Raw genomic sequence first — 21,161 nt, 5'->3', positions numbered from 1 at the left:
TGAAATGTGAAAGCAAGGCATTAAGCATTAGAGGCAATTAAAGTTCTCACAGCACTCTTTGCAACAGTACCAGTGTTAACCCCTGGTTTCTGGCTACCTTCCAAATCACATAATTAAATTTTGCTTTCCTAAATATTTCCCTGCATGATCATTTAGAAATACAGTCATCTCTTAACCTGAAATGGTGCATTGATGCCAGGTTTAACATCAAAGGCAGATGTAAATTAAGTGCAAAATAATTCCAGTTTGGTCAGTTCACTATATAACAAGGCTTAGAAAAATATTTTAAATTAGATTTTATTCACACTTATCCCAGATCTATTTCCCTTATATATCCAAAATGATTTAATCTGTGTATAATCCTTCAGAATCTTTAGATAATAATTCACTAGTTTACAACATAATTAATTAAACCTAATTTCTCTAAATCCCTGATTGATTTGTCCATAAACTTTCCTGGATCATCAGTTCCTCTTCCAAGTACTACAGAAACCCACAAGAAAAGGTGCTAGGCTAGATCTTGCCCTCACCAACAAGGAGAGGGTGGTGGGTAATGTGAAGTTCAAGAGCAGCCTTGGCTGTAGAGATCATGAAATGGTGGACTTCTTAGATTGTCAAAGAGAGTGCCCAGCAAACTTGCTACTCTAGACCTCAGGAGAGCAGACTTTGAACTCTTTAGGGAACTGCTTGGCAGGGTCACATGGGAGAAAGCCCTGGAGAGAAGAGGGGTCCAAGAAAGCTTGTTGGTATTCAAAGACCATCTCCTCCAAGCCCCAAAGTAGTGCATCCTGACAAAAGGGAAGGCAGACAAGAATGCCAGGAGGCCTCCGTGGATCAGCAAGGAACTCCTGGATTTACTTAAGCTCAAGAAGATAGCCAAAGTCTACAGGATGTGGAAGAAGAAACAGGTTACCTGAAAAGACTACAAATAGTCTGCGCAGCCAGGGATCAGGTTAGGAATACTAAAATACAGACAATTAAATCTATCCAGGGACATAAAGGGGAAGAAGAAGAAATTTGACAGGGGTATCAGTGATAAAAAGAACGCCAGGCAAGATGTGGGCCCTCTCCCAAAGGAAACTGGAGACCTGGTCATGAGGGATACGGAGAAAGCTGAGGCGCTCAATGACTTCCTTGCCTCAGTCTTGGCACTCTGCCTTTAGCTACACTGCCCAAGTTGCAGAAAGCAATGGTAAGAACATAGATCTGCTTGCTGTAAGCGATAACCAAGTTCGAGACCATCTAGAGAATCTGAAGGTGCACAAGTCCATGGGACCCAACAAGATTCATCCATGGTTTCTGAGGGAATTTGCAGATGAAGTTTCCAAGCTGCTATCCATCATATTTGAAAGGTCATGGCAGTTTGTTGTAGTTCCCATGGATTGGAAAAGGGGAAACATAACACCAATTTTCAAAAAGGGAAAAAAAGAAGAACCGGGGAATTACAGGCCAGTCAACCTCACCTCTGAGCCTGGCAAAATCACGGAGAAGATTCTCCTGAAGGCCCTACCAAAGCACATGGAAAAAAAAAGATGAGGTGATTGGCGGTATTCAACACGGTTTCACCAAGGGCAAGACCTGCCTGACAAACTTGTTGGCCTTTTATGATGGAGTTACAGCATCAAGATAAAGGAAGAACAATTGATGTCCTCTACTGGACTTGTGCAAAGACACTGTTCTGCATGACATCCTGGTCATCAAACTGGAGAAAAATGGATTTGATAGACAGACCACTTGCTGGATAGGAAACTGGCTGGAAGGTTGCACTCAGAGAGTTGTGCTCAATGGCTCAGTGTCCAAGTGGAGACCAGTGATGACTGGTGTTAGTCAGGGATCGGTGCTGAGATTGGTACTATTTAGCATCATTGTAAATGACATGGACAGTGGGATCAAGTGCACCCTCAGCAAGTTTGCAGATAACACCAAGCTGAGTGGTGCAGCTGACATTCTAGAGGGAAGGGATGCCGTCCAGAGGGACCAGGACAGGCTAGAGGTAGGCCTATGCCAACCTCATGAAGTTCAACGAGGCCAAGAGCAAGGTCCTGCACCTGGGCTGGGGCAATCCCAAGCACAACTACAGGCTGAATGGACAATTGCTTCAGAGCAGCCCTGAGGAGCAGGATTTGGGGGTATCGGTAGACGAACAACTCAGCATGAGCCGACATAGTGTGCTTGCAGCCCAGAAGGCCAACAGTATCCTGGGTTGCATCAAGAGAAGCCTGACCAGCAGGTCAAGGGAGGTTATTCTGACCCTGTATTCTGCTCTCATAAGACAATAACTGGAGTACTGCATCCAGTTCTGGGGACCCCAAAACTAGAAGGACACTGAGCAGGTCCAGAAAGGACCACAAAGATGATTATAGGTCTGGAGCACCTCCTCTACAGAGACGGGCTGATGGGGTTGGGGCTCTTCATCCTGGAAAAGAGAAAACGTCAGGGGAACCATATACCTGCCTTCCACTACCTGAAGGGAGCCTACAGGAAAGCTGCAGAGGAACATTTTATAAGGGCGTGTAGCAACAGGATGAGGGGAAATGGCTTTAAACTGGAAGAGAGTATATTTAGACTAGATACCAGAAAGAAATTATTTACTGTGACACTGGAACAGGTTGCCCAGTGAGGTTGTGGATGCTCCCTCCCTGGAAGCGTTCAAGGCCAGGCTGAATGACGCTTTGAGCAACCTGGTCTAAAGGGTGGTGTTTCTGTATATTGCAAGAGAGTTTGGAACTAGATGGTCTTAAAAGTCCCTTCCAACACAAATCATTCTGTGATTCTATGATTCTAATTTGTAGTAGAACCATAGATCTACATGTCATTAAGAAGCAGAACTCTGTAGGAGTTCTCAGTGTGAGAATGCCTAATGGGCCTGACTTCCAAACCATGATCAGTATGCTAGCTACCATGTTTCACGGTTCTTGACTGCTGAATTAATTATTCTGTGGAAATCACTAGATTAATCTGCTGCCCATGGCAGATATCCATCACCTCACAATCATGTCTTACTCGCTTATGGCAGTATGTACGTATGCAAGGATGAAGCACAGGAAGAGAAGAATTTCCTCAAAAATTTCTGATGAACACCTGGAGAGCTCACTAAGAATTGCAACCAGTGCAATCAAGCCAGACTGATGTGCTTGTTTCACACACACACACACACACACACACACACACACACACACACACAAAAAAAAAAAAAAAAAAAAAAAAGTTGAATACTCCACTAGTTTTTTGGGTTCATCGCTCTTTTTTTTTTTTTTTTTTTATTATTATATATATGTTTTAATTAAAAAAGAAAAACCATTAAAAATTAAAATTAGTTTTGTTAATTTATAGAAATTAACTATATTATATACTTAATGAAGCATATGAAGTATTAAGCTTAGGTACTCAATACTTTCAAATACTCACCATCCAAATAGAAATTGCTTTTCTTTTTTTTCCTTTTTTTTCTGGTCATGTCTTTGGTTTCTCCAGTTGCTAATTCTCAATCAAAAGGGGAAACCTCTATTTTTTTCCTGTACTTCCTATAAATCATCAGTGTCACCACCAATGCTGCAGCTACTGGTCTGTTCACTTTATTTTTCTCATTTTCTGTATTAGGGTTGAACAGTGACATTTCTTCTGCAGCAGCATTTTAGTCTCATTGTGGGCAAATAATCTTCCATGCTGCTTCTGTTTCAGCAAAAAGTCTACAGAATCTTATTCATCCTTGTTTAATTTTAGACCCATCAGACTTTGCAATTTAATTTTATGTCTTTCACACTGACTTACCTTAATTGTAACACAGGTTATAATGCATAGTATTTAACATCAGCAAAACATCAACATTTACAAATATCTGCAATAAGGCCAGGATAAATAATATAAACATCTGACTAATAAAAATACGAAATATTCAAAATGTGAAAGCTAAAATGTCCTTTCTGGAAAATCATTACAGTCCTTTTTTTATTTTCTTTTTGTTGTTGATGTTGGTATGGATAAAGTTATGAAGATCTCTAGGTATTAAATTGAGTTTTGTTTCAAGTGCATGACCTAGGATTCTATTAATAATCAATTCTGAACCCTCCACCTCCCTATAGACTCTTAGAGCTAATGAGAAGAGCAGAGAATTATTGATCAAAACTAATGTGGCTTCCTTGTGGATCTTGAATTTCTGTGTTAAACAACATCAATCAATGCCAGCTGAAAAGTACATTAATTATAATGTATGAACAAATTATAACAACTAAGATTATATTAAAAATGTTTGCAAATGAATTAAAAATAAGGGGGTGGAAAAAAAAAAAAAAAAAAAAAAAAAGACTGATTTACAAATAAATTGTCTGAAAGCCTGAACTCAGTTACTTGAGCTTCTGCCATTCAAAATTTGGGAATTTCAGAAATTTTGGAACTCAGGATCTCTGTCCCAGGTTTTTTCACTTCACTTAGTGGACAAAATTCAAACATGAAGCATGTGAATCTTCTAATCACAGAATATGAGTAAATAAATTAAACAGTGTCAAACTCATTTTCCTCAAATAATTAAACTACTTTTAACACACACTTTTCCTCTTATCAACTGCTTCTATCTTCTGAAGAAAAATTCTGTTTACTTTTGTTCTAGAAATATATATTGGATAGAATTCCTGGAATCTATTTAACATTTACATGTTCAATACATGCTCCTTAGGTTAATGTACTTGCATTCTCCAAAAAAAACTCTGGCATAATAAATATTATTTTTGGACAGTTGTTCTCTTGAAAGAACAAAAACCATGGGTGCATGTGTACACAGACTGCTATCAAGGACTTTTTCCACTAGCTTTAAAACAATTTCAAATTAGTGAAGGTACTGGAGAAAAATAGAGAATAATTGTTTTCTTTCAATCTCTCACAGATTAAAAAACTGAAGAAGCTTGACTGATACGTATGGAAAATACTTCACTGATAAACCAATTGTTATGTTGAAATTTTGTATTTTATCTATGTAATGCAGCTGAGGTCACTACTATGGATTTTTTTTTTTTTTAATTGCATAAAAAGTGCCATACTTAAAGATTGGAAAATAAATAAATAAATAAATAAATTGAAAGACATTTCCAGAAAAGTTCTACATGTTCTGTTCAGACCAAGCCCTAAGCACAGCATTTTCATTTTCTAAGAATTCCAGTTTTCTAAATCTGACAGATACTGTCTTTCATGTCTTCGGAAAATACCTTAGTTGAGTAGCAGTGGAAGTCAGAGTGGATTTTGGTAATCAACTCAGGCCTTATTCTAAAAGGTACGTTGACAACTGCAATCTCAGACAATGCTTCTGAGGTTTAAGAGTCCTTAAATTGCTTACTCCTTTTGCTGTAATAATTGACACTCACATTTCAAAGCTCCAGGAATGTACAGCACATCCAAATATATTCTGTGGTACTTCTCCCATTAAACAATGAACCAGGTGCAACACGATGCACTTTAAAGTTATAAAAAACAGTAGTGCAGATTCAAAATATAGCTTTAACAGAAGTTGTAATACAACTGTTATCTATTTTTTTTTCTTGTTAGTGGGTTAGGAGATCAGTTACTATTCCTGCTTACTCCTCAAACAGTTTTGCATTAATTATTAAAAGACTAAGATCTAACCTGATACCTTTATTTCAAAAACAAATGTAACTAAAATCGAAACCATATAAATAATAGTAGGTATTAAAACATGTTTTGCTAGCAGAAATGAAATCTTAAATAGCAATATATTCGTAATATCAGCTACAATAAAAATAAAATAAAACATGCAAAAGCACATTCTATATCCCTTTCACAAAAGCTCGGAGAAAGATTTGTTTGGACAATGGAAAAAAAAGCGAATGCAATCTCTGCTATATGGAAGATTTCAATAGATGGAAATACTTTTCTTCATTGTAAAAACAAAACAAACAAATCAACCAAAAAATGTGTTTGGCTGCGGTATTCCCCAAAGAGTAATATTCGACTTTACATCAGAAAGAAAAGTATCATTTCACAGACATGATTTTATGTAGATAAAATGTTCTGTCCAAGATAAAGCATTTAGTAGCTTTGTTTCAAACAATTTTTTTTCTAGAAATTGAGTTAAACAGTATGGGAAAATTCAGTGTATATCCTTTAAAGTACGCACCTGGTAAATTCACAAATGGATACTTGCTAGTTAATGACCAGTCAATTTGCCAACTTTATTTACCAACAGAAGATTACAGACAACGTAAAGTGTTTGTTTTTTCTTTCCCATAAAATTGTACTTACCGTATGTAAAAAATCCCTATTTTCTTAACACCATTTAAAAATAAAAATTACAGACAAGAGACTTGGCTTGTGCTTCTACTTAATTCAAAAATTCATTAGCCAGCTCTAAGAATTATCAAGCTTTTTAAGCTTTGATTACAAAATATCCTAAGATGGTCAAGGAAAGCAAAATATCATGTCCTACCCATCTGGTAGTTATCATTCTTAGAAAAGAGCCCAACATCTTAACAATAAGCATTTTATAAAAATAATGAAGAACTAGGTTATTTGATCTTAATACAACTACCTGGAAGTAAAGTGCTAGGACATGTAATTGGAAACTCTAATTTCAAGTGACAAATTTCCTACTTAGTTTTCAAAAATGAAGTAATACATACAGAATCCTCTCTGATTAAATAACATCTAACCATACATCCAATATTCTAGCCCTCTGCTTTAATAAAATGATGACTGAGAACATTGAAAGCAGAAATAGAATTTGAAATAGTCTTTCTTCATGAGTTTCCAACAATATTAAAAAAGATAACATATTTTCAAATATTAAATAAAACTTCCATACTTGGAAGCTAAGCTAATGTCACAATTGGATGACCAGAGGTACTAATCTCTTTTTACTGACAGAGAGATTTTAGCTGTCTGAAGTCTAATTTCATCACCAGGGGAGTCTCAAAGCAAGACAAAGTGAGTAGCAGAGAGTGTCTAACTCTGAATACCCAAGTTAAAGTAAGTGAATTGCAATGTATGTCATAACTTAGTAAAACAACTTATTTCACATCAGATTTTCCCATATAACTTTGTTGTTTTAAACTGCTAACATTGTTGAATTTATTTTGATTCCTAATAAGTAGATTTTGCCAAAACTGCAGCTATAAATTACACAGGAAAATAATTTCTTTTTTAAGCAATTAAATCTTATAATCTTACAGTATAACAGGAAAGAAGAGAATTTCTTGATATAGAATCAAATTATGAGAGACAGCTAAGAAACTGTATTACAGAGTACCAAAAACATTGAAAGGAAAACACAAAAATAGAATGTGCATGATGTTCTATATTTAGTTTTGTGAGTAGGCTCTTAAATTTCCTTTGAGCTGTCTTCTTTGATAATCACTGGTAAGACCGAATTCTGGAGAAGTGTTCTCAGCAATTATTACTTGAGAACTCAACCAGACAGTATTCAAAGGCTCTGTGAATTTTTTCTATTTCCATACATAAGCATCTTTTCATGTTTGTTAACAAAGCCTAGGTCAAAACAAGCCATTTTGCATCAAGTATTTTCTACATATTTCCTATTTTATTTTTATTATGAATATCTGCTAACACATTCAGTGTTTGCAGGCAGACCTGTCTTGAAGACTGCACTTTTGTTAACATCTTATTTAGCTGCCATACAGAAATTCATCTAACAAAACAATATCAGAGTGAAATATTTTCATATCTCCTTCTATGTCAGCAGTTTTCCAGTCTGCATGCTATCACTGCATCTGCAGTGAATCATACAGAGTCAACGTTTTAAGGAGAGGAGGAACGCTGGACATATAAGGTGTATTCAGATATTATATTCCAATTAAAATATCAATGTTTGTTTCAATATTAAGTTTCAACACAAGAGCAGTGACAGGAGCTCCCCAGCTTTGAGGCACTTTTGTGGCTTTTTATATATATATACATATTACAAGGAATAAAAGGCAAAGGCAGGGGGGGAAATGCAGTTTCACTGCTGATACAGTCATCACATGCAAAATATGACAGTAACACACTCTCAGCATTCAACTGCACATCAAGCTATAAACAAAAGTAAAAATTCAAATTAAAAAAAAAAAACAAACACTTGAAATATACCCTTTTCGGTATTTCAATGGCATTACCAGTGCTAGTAGGAACATATAAAAATTCCTTCTAAAGAGCTTTTATCTGTTGACACACACTATTAGTTGACACCGCTCTTGTATTGGCAGAAACTAATTGAATAGATCTTTTACTTCTTACCATCAACACAGGCTGGCCTTGCTCTTGTTGTACCGGCAATCTGTCCTTTTTTACATGCACAGCGAGCTGTTTGTCGAGCTATAGTCCTTCGGGGTTGACTGCTATCTCTGTCCAAAGTAACAATCTCACATGTACCTGCAGCCAGCTGACCTGGAAAAAGAACCAGCAACAGGTACCAGAGTCACTGAATGCACTGCAGGCAATCTATTACAGCCGAAGAGAGTCATGGCCCTACGTCACTACGGACACTCAACAATAAATGGCAGCCAGCTGATGGATATAATAAAACTGAAATGACATACAATTTTTCTTTATGAAAACCCTGCAAACTGGTTCCGTCAGAAAATGATTATTGTTCCATAAAAGCCAGAGAGTTGAGGTCACATAGGTTACTTATGTCTGCTGAGTAAAAGAACAATCTACTTTTACAGCCACAAAATTTAAATTGCATGCTCTTCATGTATTTACAAAAAAAAAAAAAAAAAAAAAAAAAAGATGCAGCATATGGAAAACAAAAACAGACAATATTTAAAGGCCTTCTCCATATTCATGAGTATTATTTAGTCTTAACTGCTTCATGTGTTATTCCTGAAAGACAACGTGTATCAAAGAATGCCCAAGCTTGTCAGGCTCTTTGCATAGGGTCTTAGCAACTCATGCTCTACCTGACTCAGTTTTGAAGTAGCTAACCTCCTGTCTTTCGCTAAACATACAATTGAACTATTCTGCAGATGACTAAATTGGTAGAGCCTCGTTCACTCAGGACCACTGACTGCATTTTACTGACTTCTTCAATGTGTGTAGGTTTTCCTGAATATTATGAAAATCCACCCTACAGCTTGGACCATAATGTGAGGGAAAAAAAAAAAAAAAAAAGTTACAAAAATTTGTTTTCATGGACTCTTAGTCAAAAGTAAAAGCAGTGAGAATAGTACAATTAAAATGGCATATAAGCAGTATGCTAATAAGGTAGCAAAATACTATCATTTTACAAGCAAGAAAGATATGTTATAGAATTTCAGTGCTTAATAATTAGACTGAAAAAAAAGAAAAACAACTATCACCTTTACCTATAATTTTTGCATACATACAATACTAAACAGCACTTCTATTGGATTCTGTCTTTGTAAGCAATCAATTGTAACACTTCAAAGAAATGTATGCAAAAATATGTTTGCAAGCCACAAACTATATTCTCTTTTCATAAAATACTGAGATTGAAATAAATGCAATATTGTATTTTTTAATATAGAGTTTAAAGAATATTCAAAGTGAATTTTTTTCATTGTGTTGAACTTCTGAAAAATAATTAGAGAAAAAACAGGAATTTTAAATCTGCATTAACATGAATTGAAAAAATAGTGAAATACATGTCAGTAGTGTTTAATTATCTACAAGTCCAATGATATTTCTTTGTACTGCATTTTTTTCTATTCTTTTCAGAATCAGCCTTCAATGTTTTCTTTTTTGTGGTTATAGTTCTGCAATTTTCAGAATACCAAAACATTGTAGGCTGTCAACAGTGCTGGGACTTGTTCAATACTAAGCTACCTAAATTTCATGTTGCTGTAACTCCTACACTGCAGTGAATGTACAATGTGGTAAAAGCAAGGATCATAAAGATGATTATAGAATGAAGTGCTCTAAAATTTCATGCAAATATATGTACGTTATAAATATTAGGCCTTCAGACAAGATATTCAACAGTCAAAATCACTGTAATCTTTTAATGGTTACTGGCAATCAGACTTATGAGCTAAGTCAATCCTGGCTTTCATTAGCTTTCTATCTTTTCCACCCATACTGTTAACAAAACCATCTTAGGATAAACATACTGATGAGGGGATTTTTACTTTGTTATATGCTATTTTTTTTTCAGAAATCTTGAGTTAGAAAGCAATGGTTTAGCAAGAAAGGAAGTAGCATGTGATTCTTCAAATGCAGGCAGGGAAAATCCATATACTGAGAAATCCTGAGCTGAGAAAAAAAGCATTCACTTTCACCCACTGCTAATACATTTCATTTAGGGTTGCAAGATATGCATCCTTCCCAAGGAATGCAGCTGTCTTAGTAGATCAAGTAAAAAAGACACGATCAGAGATGTATTTAGAACATGACCCCTTAGGCATCTGAACATCACGATTAAGGTTCTGCATTGAGAATAGAAATTGAACGGAAACCAAAGAAAAATGGAAAGTGCAAATATGATATGAGTAAGTGCTCCTGAGGAATGGGCTATCTTATTCTCCCCTATCTGAAAGTCTTCATACTATTGTTATTTTAATTAAAAGATATTTTAAATCATACAATCTAGGTAAATCATTCTATAAAATCCAATTTCATAGGAAAGGGACAAGCATGGTGAAGGTGAATAAGAACTACACTCAAAATAAAAACAACACTGAAGCTTTATGTAAAGATAAATTTTAGGGAATGCAAGCAGTGAGTGCTGATAAACATGTCTGCAGACAACACTTTCTGCTTTTGAACCTGTCCAGTTTTAGTTCGACAAAGATTCATTTTAAAATAGCTGGGCTGTTTGTGGTTTTTTTTGTGTGTGTGTGTTTTGTTTTGTTTTTAATGATTATTTTCAGTTATTTTTGCTCCTTTTTTTAAGCTGATTCCTTTCAGGCACAGTAACCTCTTTTTTTTTTTTTTTTTTTTTTTTTTTTTTTTTTTTTTAAGAACTTAGAAATCTTGGGTACCTAAAATGAGACTAGTTGCTATAAAAAGATAATGTCACATTGCCTTTCAAGGAACTTTGTGCAGCTATTAAAAAATAATGGAATATTAGAGAGATTCTTGAGATATTTTATAGATTCTAAAAATAAATAATGTCAATAAATCACTTATCTGTTGTCATTCTTGTCCGTACTGCAGAAGAAAAATAGAAGTTATCGTAGATCTGCAGCAAATCTTCCCACTTAATGTGACATCAGTACTTTCTTGTCACTGTGTCACAGGTTGCAAAGATTGCAAGAATATATTTTACATCTAGTTTTACTTAGCTTTAGATGGCTGTAAAGCATGAAAAGCAAAAGACAAGTTTATGGAGGCCCACCTTCAGACTATCTGGATTCATCTGGAGGTCTTCTCTGTTTCTCAATAAGTAGAAAGTGAACATTCAGGATAATCTTACTTATGTGGTCTGAATGCTACTTTTATTTTTTTAAGAATTTTATCCAGAAATATAAGGTTTAAAGAGAAGGAACAGAAGGAATATACTTATTCTAAAGGCAGTTTCAAGAATTAGGGTACCCTTCATTTTCATGGAACTTGGCACAGTGACCTCTTTAGAGGATATTAATGAAAAAAGGCCAGTATTTTTAGTATTTTTTAGTAATTTTTAGTAGATCCTATTGATGTACTCACAGTACACAAACAAATTCACCTCTATTCAACCTGAATGAAACAATCTTGAGGGGAAATAAAAAGACAAGCACCACCAGCGAACTTAGATTTGTTGAACAGTCTGAAAGGTTGCTTGTTTATTTTCCAAGAAAATGTCTTTTTAAAACTATTTTTATTTATCAAAATAAAGAACAAAGATTCTTTCAAAGTTATAATAATCCTTTTTTTTTTTTTTTAAAGTAAGTGTCTAGCTATTTCTTTGCTATTGTTTTAAGGAGGAAAATACGTCTGTCCTCTAATAGCAAATAAAATCTAATTTGCATTCATTTTAGTAAGCAAGCTATAGGTATTAGGAATTTTAAATTTATTCATGCTGGAAAGCTGAAAACTTTTCCCTAAATTCTTTTAAGTAAATAAAATCAGCTGAAGAGCTCATAATATCTGTGGGTCGAATGACAATACAATTTGATCTGAGTATATAGGTCTTTCCAGGGTTTTAGATTTCATGTTCATCCAGAAAATCTCTTAAATTGTATATACAGGGTTATATTGCAGTTCCAGTGAATAATTTTTTTCCATGCATCATCAATTTGATGCCTAGCAACGCAAGCTCTTTTAGTTTAAAATGCATACAGTTAGATGTTATTAAAAATCTTGGCTAGATTCAGATACTCTTTTGTCAGAGAACACAATGCAGGAGTTGTTTCAAAATCAGATCATAGGAACACATTCAGTAGCTTTCTATTACAATATTAAAGGCTTTCTGACAACAGAGTCATGCTAACTCTTGAGCAGAGCTGAATATCAACAATTCTCACTGAAACAACGGGGTACTTAAGTATATAGCATAAATTATGATTTGACACTAACCTGCATGTCAAATATTTCAACATATTTTGATCATTTTAAGTATGTATTTAGCAGAACTTTTTTTTTTTTTTTTAAATTATGTATCCTTCCTCAGTGAAGATGTTCTGCAACAAGATCTTTTGACTTAAACATCATTCAATTTCAGACAGTCCTATTACCTTTTCTTTTCCAATTTTGGTTCAGAACAAGAAAGATTACAACAAAAGACAGGTTTGCCCCAAAGAACCGCATTCACTTCTAATCTACAACAGCAAAAATTGTAGAAATTCAATTAGTATAAAATGAGAAAGAGCAACTTCAACAAAGCTGCTGAAAAAAAATGCTACTTAATGTGAAGCAACAAACCAGAATTGGCTAAGCTTCTATATCTCAGCATGGGGAAAAACCTACTCAAATGAACGAGCACAATTTCAAAACAACAATTTCTCAAATAAGAACCTTGTTTCAATTTTAACATATGCAATAGACAAGCATTTCATTTTTCTTTTCAATAGAATATATTCATATATTTCCATTTTACATTACTAAAGTTTCTGGCACTGAAAGCATCTGCCACCAAGATGTTTAGCATGTCATTTAGGATCTTGTAGAATCCAAATCCTTCTATTGAAACATACTGCGGCTGTTGAAGTAATAGATTACACAGCAACTTTTCATGCTTATAGTGTTACACAACTTTTTAGAAACACTCCTTGAGTTTTATTGTGGTTATATATATGCCATCAATAGAAAACAAGACAGATGCCACCGTCATATAAACAAGAAGTAACTTATTAAGATAATCTTAATTTACCAGTGCAACACACAGGTGCCTAGTAAATCAAAAAGTGGTAGATGGATTTTTTTAGAGCTTCCCATTTGCTTTGCTTCTAGTTGAGAGCTATACTTGGCTGGAATCATCCTTGCCATGTGACTGCTGTAGTTCCCCAGTCTTAAAGGGAATTATTCTGGGTTTTAGTTGTATAAAACAACAGAATTGGTATCACAAGATGTTTTTAGTGCTCATTCTACAAAGCAAACATCACTGTAGAATGCAGTTAAGAAAATCTTATGAATACCATGAGAAAAATATGATGAATGTCTCCTCCTTTTAAGAGAATGACTTTAAGTATTTTCAGAGTTTCACTGCAACAACACAGTACGTTATGTCCCTTTAGTAATTACTAATCTTACTGCAATTTTCAGACTACCACTTAGCCATCTCAAGCACATAAACAGGACAGACATTAGGAAGATTGCAAAATAGCTTTCAGCCCTTCCATTCTGAAATAAGCAGTAAATTTTAATTAAGATAGATTCTCTACTCCTAAATAGTTGCATTGGGGGAAAAAAAAAAAAAAAAAGAGTCTTGGAGATTCAAGGACCCATTTTGAAATTTCATTTTTTTCTCGACAAGACTGATGTTCTAACTTATTGAATATGATACAGCTGTTGAATGCAATTGCTTAGTATCTTACCTTTAACAATTTAACACAAAGAGAAAATATATATGCAAAACCAAACTTCATCAAAGTTGTAAACATAAAGGAGAAGATTCTGAACTAGTCTTCATAAGGAATTGACACAAAGGGGAATTCTAGGCCAGAAGAGGGTTGAAAAAATGAAGTCATTGTTGTATAAATAAATATGAAAGCAAGGCATTTATATATATGAATCTATTTAAAAATACTTTTTCCTATCTTGTACACTATTTTATTAAGTACTGCATCTTGATTCAGTGGTTTTAATACATGGCAATCTCACTCCTCAGATTCTCATACAGTCTCATATCAAAACCAGCACATGCTGCATATTATAACAAAGAAAGAATAAAGGAAAATATTCCAGAAACTTAATTTCAGGGCCCTGAGGGCTGCAATAGGCTCACCCACTGGGGCTCCTCATGTCAGCCACATGACCATCAGCACTTGTCCCAGAAATGCCACAGGAAGTCTGGTCTCCACCTCCTCACAGCTTTGCCCTGCCATGGGCCCTCAAGCCCAGCCCACCCACGGGCCCATGTCCCAGCTTGGTCTCAATCAGTCACTGTCCCCAGCGAGGTACAAGGTTCCTGGCTGTGGGGCTACACCAGTGCCCTTTGTTGCCTCAGTCCTGTCTGGGACTTGTTGTAGAGTCCTGCAGAGCTGGATCTCCTGAAGAGAGTCTTGCTGATCCCAGCACAGAGGCTGGAAACACTTCAGGCTAAAGCACCAGTAAAACCTGTAACCCTGGCACTCCTCACTTCAGTGACAGACCACAGCTTCCACCTTTGTGAACACAGATTCACAAAGAAGACAACCAAATGAATCCTGTCAATGCTGGTACATCTTGCATGAATGTTACAGAAATAATCCCCTAATCCACAAAGTAATTTGGGGGGTTTTGCATCAAGTTTCTGTGTTTCTTCTTGGATAGTGAATTAAAAGAAGACTCTACAAATAAGAAAAAAAAATATATAACCAGTGCTATGAAAGATAAGCAGAAAAGACAATGCATTTAAGTTCCTTCCTCCTTACAGAAGTTTTTCTACTGTGTAGGCCAGTCTGAAGCACAAATCTCAGCAACACACAGCTCCTCCAAGGAGGATCTACAGCTCAAAGGGCCTCCTCTTCCCTTCCTCTCAAGATGGTTCAGTTAATTGGTTCTGCAGAACTCAATTAGTTAAAAAAAGAAAATAATTGCATGAATTCAGGATTAAACACAGCTATGCTTATTTGCATAAGTTAAGAAATAGTTTTCATTCTTATTACTCCCCTGAAATACTTAAAACTGTTAAGAAAAGAGAAACAAACAAACAAACAAAAAAAGAAAGTAAAAAGAATGCTTTACCAGCCTCTACATGTAAAATAAACCTAGACTGTTTACAAAACAAACAGAATAGCCACAGGGGGAAAACTGTTTTTGGAGAAATGCTGATATTTCTCTTGAGAAAGACAGGAATAAAAAGCACAAGATTGTCTAAAAAGCTACTGACATTTGTTGGAGCCAGAAGCTGTACGTCAGGAAGGAACAAGTCTGTTGTGTTAGCAAAATATGTCACTGCAGGGAGCATAAAATCAGTTTGAAGGAACATGCAGATAAAGTCACATATCAGGTAGACATAATGTAGCAGTACAGGTGAACTGTGTTTTCCATTTCAAAATAACATGAGAACTGTTTACACATAACAGACTTTAAAATGCCATCATATAAATGCCCTGCTTACCAGTATGAAGATATGTACTACAAGATCACAGGCTCCACAGCAGACTTGAGGTAAAATTTGGTCTAGTAGAGGTCATACGGGAAAGACAGATCTATACACTGAAATTTTATTGCTTTAGATTATATTTCTTAGTCCTTAAACTACTACAGAAATAATAACCCCAAACATCTGATTAGACAGGAAAGCAACTCCTACAAAAAAAGAACTGTGCCCTGGAGGTGTTCGAGGCCAGGCTAGATGGGGCTTTGTGCAGCCTGACCTAACAGTGGCAGCTCTGTCCATGGCAGGAGAGTTGAGACTGGATGATCTCCTGTCCAACTCAAGTCAAACTATGACTCATTGACTACTCCACACCTGTAGCAAGTCTGAAAACAAGAAGACCAAAATGCAGAAATGAAAACAACTGTTACCTAGCCACATCTGACCTTCTAGACATGTCATCTGCTAACTAACACCTGTGAATGCATCAAAAATTTGATGATACAATTTTTCTGTCATGGCCACACTTATCATCCATCTCATTCTTAGAAGATTTCATTTCCTTAAAATAAACTTGTCTGTTTTTACTATTGTCTGTGAAAACTACTCTTCCCTTTTTGCAAAAGCATATGAGACAAGAACTGATTTTCTTTCCAGGGATGGTACTGTAACACAAAGGAGGAAATATTTCCTTGTGTTATTAATTGGAATTACAACAGCAGGAAAAGAAGGTGCTCCTAGGGCTGAAAATTCAAAGTAAATCCCAGATTCCTCAGCAGGTTTTGATTTCAGCTGCTAAGCCACATTTAAACTGGAAATACCTACGCTGCTTTTTTTTTAACCCTAAAAAAAAAGCTTTTTAATCCTGGGCATTTTCTCTCTCTCTCTCTCTCTCTCTCTCTTTTTTTTTTTTTCCTTTGTTTGTTTGTTTGCTTGTTTTTGGCAATGTGCATGATATGCTTATCTTGGACTCACTGTCATTTTTCTGCCATTTTTTCCATGGAATGAGTCCATAAACATTCACCATACAAAACATAGTCTCATAAGGTTTTGTACTCAGCAGTACTGCACTTTCTGAGAACACATAGGTGCAACAGCTCAATAAAACTTCTGAGAAATAAAAACTTACTTTATAGTGTTATATAATATTATTTTATAATAATATTTCAAAATATTGAAAAAGTAAACACTGAAAAAGAGAGGTAATAAAGTAACCTGGCACACACGTCCAAGAGGGAAACAAATTTTAACAATGTTGAATTTCTTACTATACCTAAGAAGTAATAATCTCACTGAATAATATATGCCATCAATTAGAAGTAGTACAGAAATGCCCAAATTTGGGCTTGATGCTGAGAGCCTTGAGCAAACAAAGTATCCTCAGGTCCAGAGCTTCAGCAGGCACAATTTGCAGCTCATGGACTGTTTCTGCCTCTGTAGTGACTATAAAATATGTTTATGATGTATAGGTTCCGTTAATCTATGTGGTACCATGAATTCTCAAATCAAGCACATAAGGACCAGAACATAATAGCATGTAACTGCCGTGTTTGCTATTTCTTTTTGGTGCTCTCAGAGTTTCATTACTGAGCTCACCAGAACACTGTAATGTTTCTCGGTGGTGCTTGCATCTTTGTGTTTACTGCATAGAGCAATGAAGCCCTTAATTTGGGTACTATGAACACATGACTAGATTTTAGTAACTACAAGGCCTACGTGGCAGCTAAAAGAAATCCCTGAACATAAGCCCCAGGTGTATCACAGGGTTTTAAATGATCACATTGGAAAAAGTGGAAAAAATATGGATGCAGTATGCTAAATATATCCTTCCTATAAGACTAATACCAGGCTTAACACCAAGTAGAGGAAGTGAATTTGACAGACTCTTCAAGTGATGAATTTGAGTGATGACTTTTATTTTAAAGGTTTGTCTGGGAACAGTGCTTTACGCAAATGTGACAGAGAAGCTTGAGTGTGCTGGCTATTATTCTCAGCTGTTCCACAGACTAGGAGGAATGATTTTCTTTCTAGGCCAGTTTCACTGCTGCCTTAACCATTTTTATCTGTACTGCTTAAAATGGCTTATGAAACAGGTGCATGCTGAAACTAAAAGTTTTTATGGATGAGATCCATGACTTTTATATCCATGTTTCTAGTCTTCCATGAAGATAACCATTTATGGGATAAGATTCTCATCTGCCCAATTCTGAGAAGGGTGAAAGGATGAGGTTTTTACGTTCTTTACATATAACCAAGGCTGGTCAAAACGGTGTAGTGAACACAGATGAGAGTCAACTCAAGTACCTTTAAAAGCCAGTAAAGCACTTGAGATTGGAGATTTACATTTATAGAGACACACTATACAATACAGAGGGACTACTGCTCAAATGTGATGTTTCATACATTTACATCAGTTGAAGAATTAATTTCAAGATACTGAAAAGATGTAAGCATTTGTAGTATACAGATACATTCTGTGTTTGTATGTGCAAGACTTAGCAGATCTAAAACAGAAACAAACAGAGTTATTGGCAGAAGCAAAACACCAAGGTATGAATTCATATGACAGAAAGCAGTGTTAAAAAGTCTTTATGCTGATAACCTTTTAAAAAACTTTGTTAACCTTTTTTTTTATTATTATTATTCCTTCTATAACAAAGTCCATATCTTTTATGTACTGCTTATCAGTTTTACTAGCTAATAAAAAGTTAAAGTATGCTATCAATTTCCCAATGAATGCCTTATAAATAATACTTCCTCAGATCAAGGTCTTTAGTAAAAAGAAACTAAAATGAGGCCTGTCACTGTTTTGCTCTGCATTTTGATGAATGAAATTTACTGTCACCCATGGTGAACCATCCTGTGATAAGGTTTCCAAGACAGCACACGCTGTAGCTAACAGTTTTCTAAACAAAGTATGTACATTGGTAAACACACACATGTGCGCTCATAATTCAAAGAAAAATGCATTGTACTATATGACCTTCAAGATGAAGATGCTTAGAAATGCACAGCTTCTTACATTTATCATAAGATAGAAGCACTTTTCTTATACTCGAAGCCCCATCCATCCTGGCCTTGAACGCTTCCAAGGAGGGAGCATCCACAACCTCACTGGGCAATCTGTTCCAGTGTCACACCAGCCTCACAGTAAATAACTTCTTTCTGGTATCTAGTCTAAATCTACCCTCTTCCAGTTTAAAACCATTTCCTCCCATCCTGTTGCTACACGCCCTTATAAAAAGTTCCTCTGCAGCTTTCCTGTAGGCTCCCTTCAGGTAGTGGAAAGCTTCACTTCTCCAGGCTGAAGAGCCCCAATTCCCTCAGACTGTCTCCATTAAGGAGGTGCCCTCTGATCATCTTTGTGGTCCTTTCTGGACCTGCTCAGTGTCCTTCTAGTTTTGGGGTCCCCAGAACTGGAAACAATATTCTAAGTTGGGTCTCATCAGAGCAGAATAAGCTCCCTTGACCTGCTGGTCAAGCTACTCTTGATGCAATCCAGGATACAGTTGGCCTTCTGGGCTGCAAGCACACTATGTCGGCTCATGCTGAGTTGTTCATCTACTGATACCCCCAAATCCTGCTCCTCAGGGCTGCTCTGAAGCAATTGTCCACTCAGTCTGTAGTTGTGCTTGGGATTGCCCCAGCCCAGGTGCAGGACCTTGCTCTTGGCCTCGTTGAACTTCATGAGGTTGGCATGGGCCCACCTCTAGCCTGTCCTGGTCCCTCTGGATGGCATCCCTTCCCTCTAGAATGTCAGCTGCACCACTCAGCTTGGTGTTATCTGCAAACTTGCTGAGGGTGCACTTGATCCCACTGTCCATGTCACTTGCAATGATGCTAAATAGCACCAGTTCCAGTACTAATCCATGAGGATTAGTACCAGTCACCAGACTCCACTTGGGCATTGAGCCATTGACCACAACTCTCATGTGGACCAAAAACACCCTTTATGATACCATATCGATAGATGCAGATTTTTAGTTTTCAACATGTAAACTTTAGTCCAAATCAGAGAACATTTTCAAAGTAGAAACTACCTATGTAAGAAGAATTCTCACTGATCTCTAAGGGAATGCCATATGTAAAAGAATGTCAGGTCTGAGTCAAATTGGCTGTTCTCTGCACTGCTTTTTCTCACCTGCTTGCTAGAACTTTAACACCAGACTATCAAGTGTAGTAAGAATCTCAGTGTTCTGGCTGCATATGGTAGATGGCACCAAATTATCCCCTCCAATTTGGAAGTGATTTTATCACAAACCACCAGATGCTATATTTCACCTTCTATCAGCTAAGACTCCAAGAAGAAAATCTAAGAGGACATGAGAGTTGAGAAGCTTCACAAGTCATGCTGAACCAGCACTGACCCAGGGTTCTCTGGTGCAGAGACCAACGCAAAAGCTGTCAATGTAAAGAGACTTTAGCATCATCAACTCCTGCTTAGGTACTTAGTGAAAATGCTGAGGAAATTCTGAAGGAGAATCGCTAACATTACTGAGAAGCATTAACATTATTATTTTATTTATTTTATTTTTTTGTGAATATACTTATTTGTTTAGGTCAGTGATTCTGGTTAGTGTTTCTACGGTACTAGTGTGCAAGCAGACAAATGTATAAAATTCATAGACAAGAGAATGACCCCAGAGAGGTAAGTCGGAAAGTAGCAAATAGAGATTTATTGAATGAATGCTTGCACTCACCAGATATAATAAAAGATGAATGATATCAAGCAGTCCACTAACATATATGAGATATACATGGCCATGTTGACCACTTATGGTCTGCCCTTCTTATTTTAATTTTCCCAATAGCAATATAACAGTTTGAATGAAAACTGAGGATAAGCTGATATGAATCAGAACAGGAAAGCTGGCAATAAATATTTCATTAAAAAAGGGTTTCTGAAAGGCCATATAACCTTTTGTCTAAATGCTTCAAATCCAAAATGTATTAGGTTCAAATAAAATAAAGTTATTTTAATTAGATATAGGTAATCTGAACTTATACAGCGGATGTTAAAGGGAGAGTCATTATGACAATAAGACAAATCCTATCATCCAGCCCAGGACTAGGTAAGGTATCTCCAGAGAAAATAGGCCATCACAGCATACGTTACCTGAGGGGGCAACAAAGGGTAGTGAACTGAATGATTAATCACAGCTGTAAATACACATTACGTTATTTGTGTCTCTGTGTTTATGCACTCAAACTCTTGCATTTTAGTCTCATGCTGGGGACGATAACAGCAGAGGGAGACAGTTGTTTTTGAATTAACACCTGGTATTATACAAAAAACAAACAAACAAAAACAGTGACCATGTTATCACTAAGAGGAAGAAATGTATTAAATGTCAATTATATGGTCTTGATTTAAAATAGGAATGGCAGTCAAAATTCTAGGATTCAGTTTCTGATGTTACCATATATCTTTTCCGCTTGGCTAACTGTACTGCTCTTGTTCAAAGAAGGATACAGCACTAATTTCAGTGGAAGTACACCACCATAAAAAATAATTAAACAACTACAACCTTACACTAGT

The 21,161-nt window shown here is 36.0% G+C and overlaps 1 protein-coding gene across 12 annotated transcripts in view; it reads right to left on the bottom strand.

Moving 5' to 3' along the window:
* TAFA5 (TAFA chemokine like family member 5) overlaps positions 1 to 21,161 on the bottom strand; it is a 448,086-nt gene that overhangs the window by 213,829 nt on the left and 213,096 nt on the right. For all 12 annotated transcript variants that reach the window (XR_016464567.1, XR_016464570.1, XR_016464573.1 and 9 more), the window contains one exon: positions 8,239 to 8,388. Coding sequence is in view for 7 of the 12 variants with exons in the window: in XM_090136522.1 (XP_089992648.1) it covers positions 8,239 to 8,388 (150 nt within the window). In the remaining 5 variants the exon portion in view is untranslated. The remainder of the gene's footprint in view (positions 1 to 8,238; positions 8,389 to 21,161) is intronic.

Source organism: Phasianus colchicus, chromosome 1 (assembly GCF_987193195.1).
Source record: "Phasianus colchicus chromosome 1, bPhaCol1.hap1.1, whole genome shotgun sequence".
Taxonomy (NCBI): domain Eukaryota; kingdom Metazoa; phylum Chordata; class Aves; order Galliformes; family Phasianidae; genus Phasianus; species Phasianus colchicus.
Note: the sequence above shows the minus strand (reverse complement) of the source record. Positions and strands in the feature narration are given on the sequence as shown.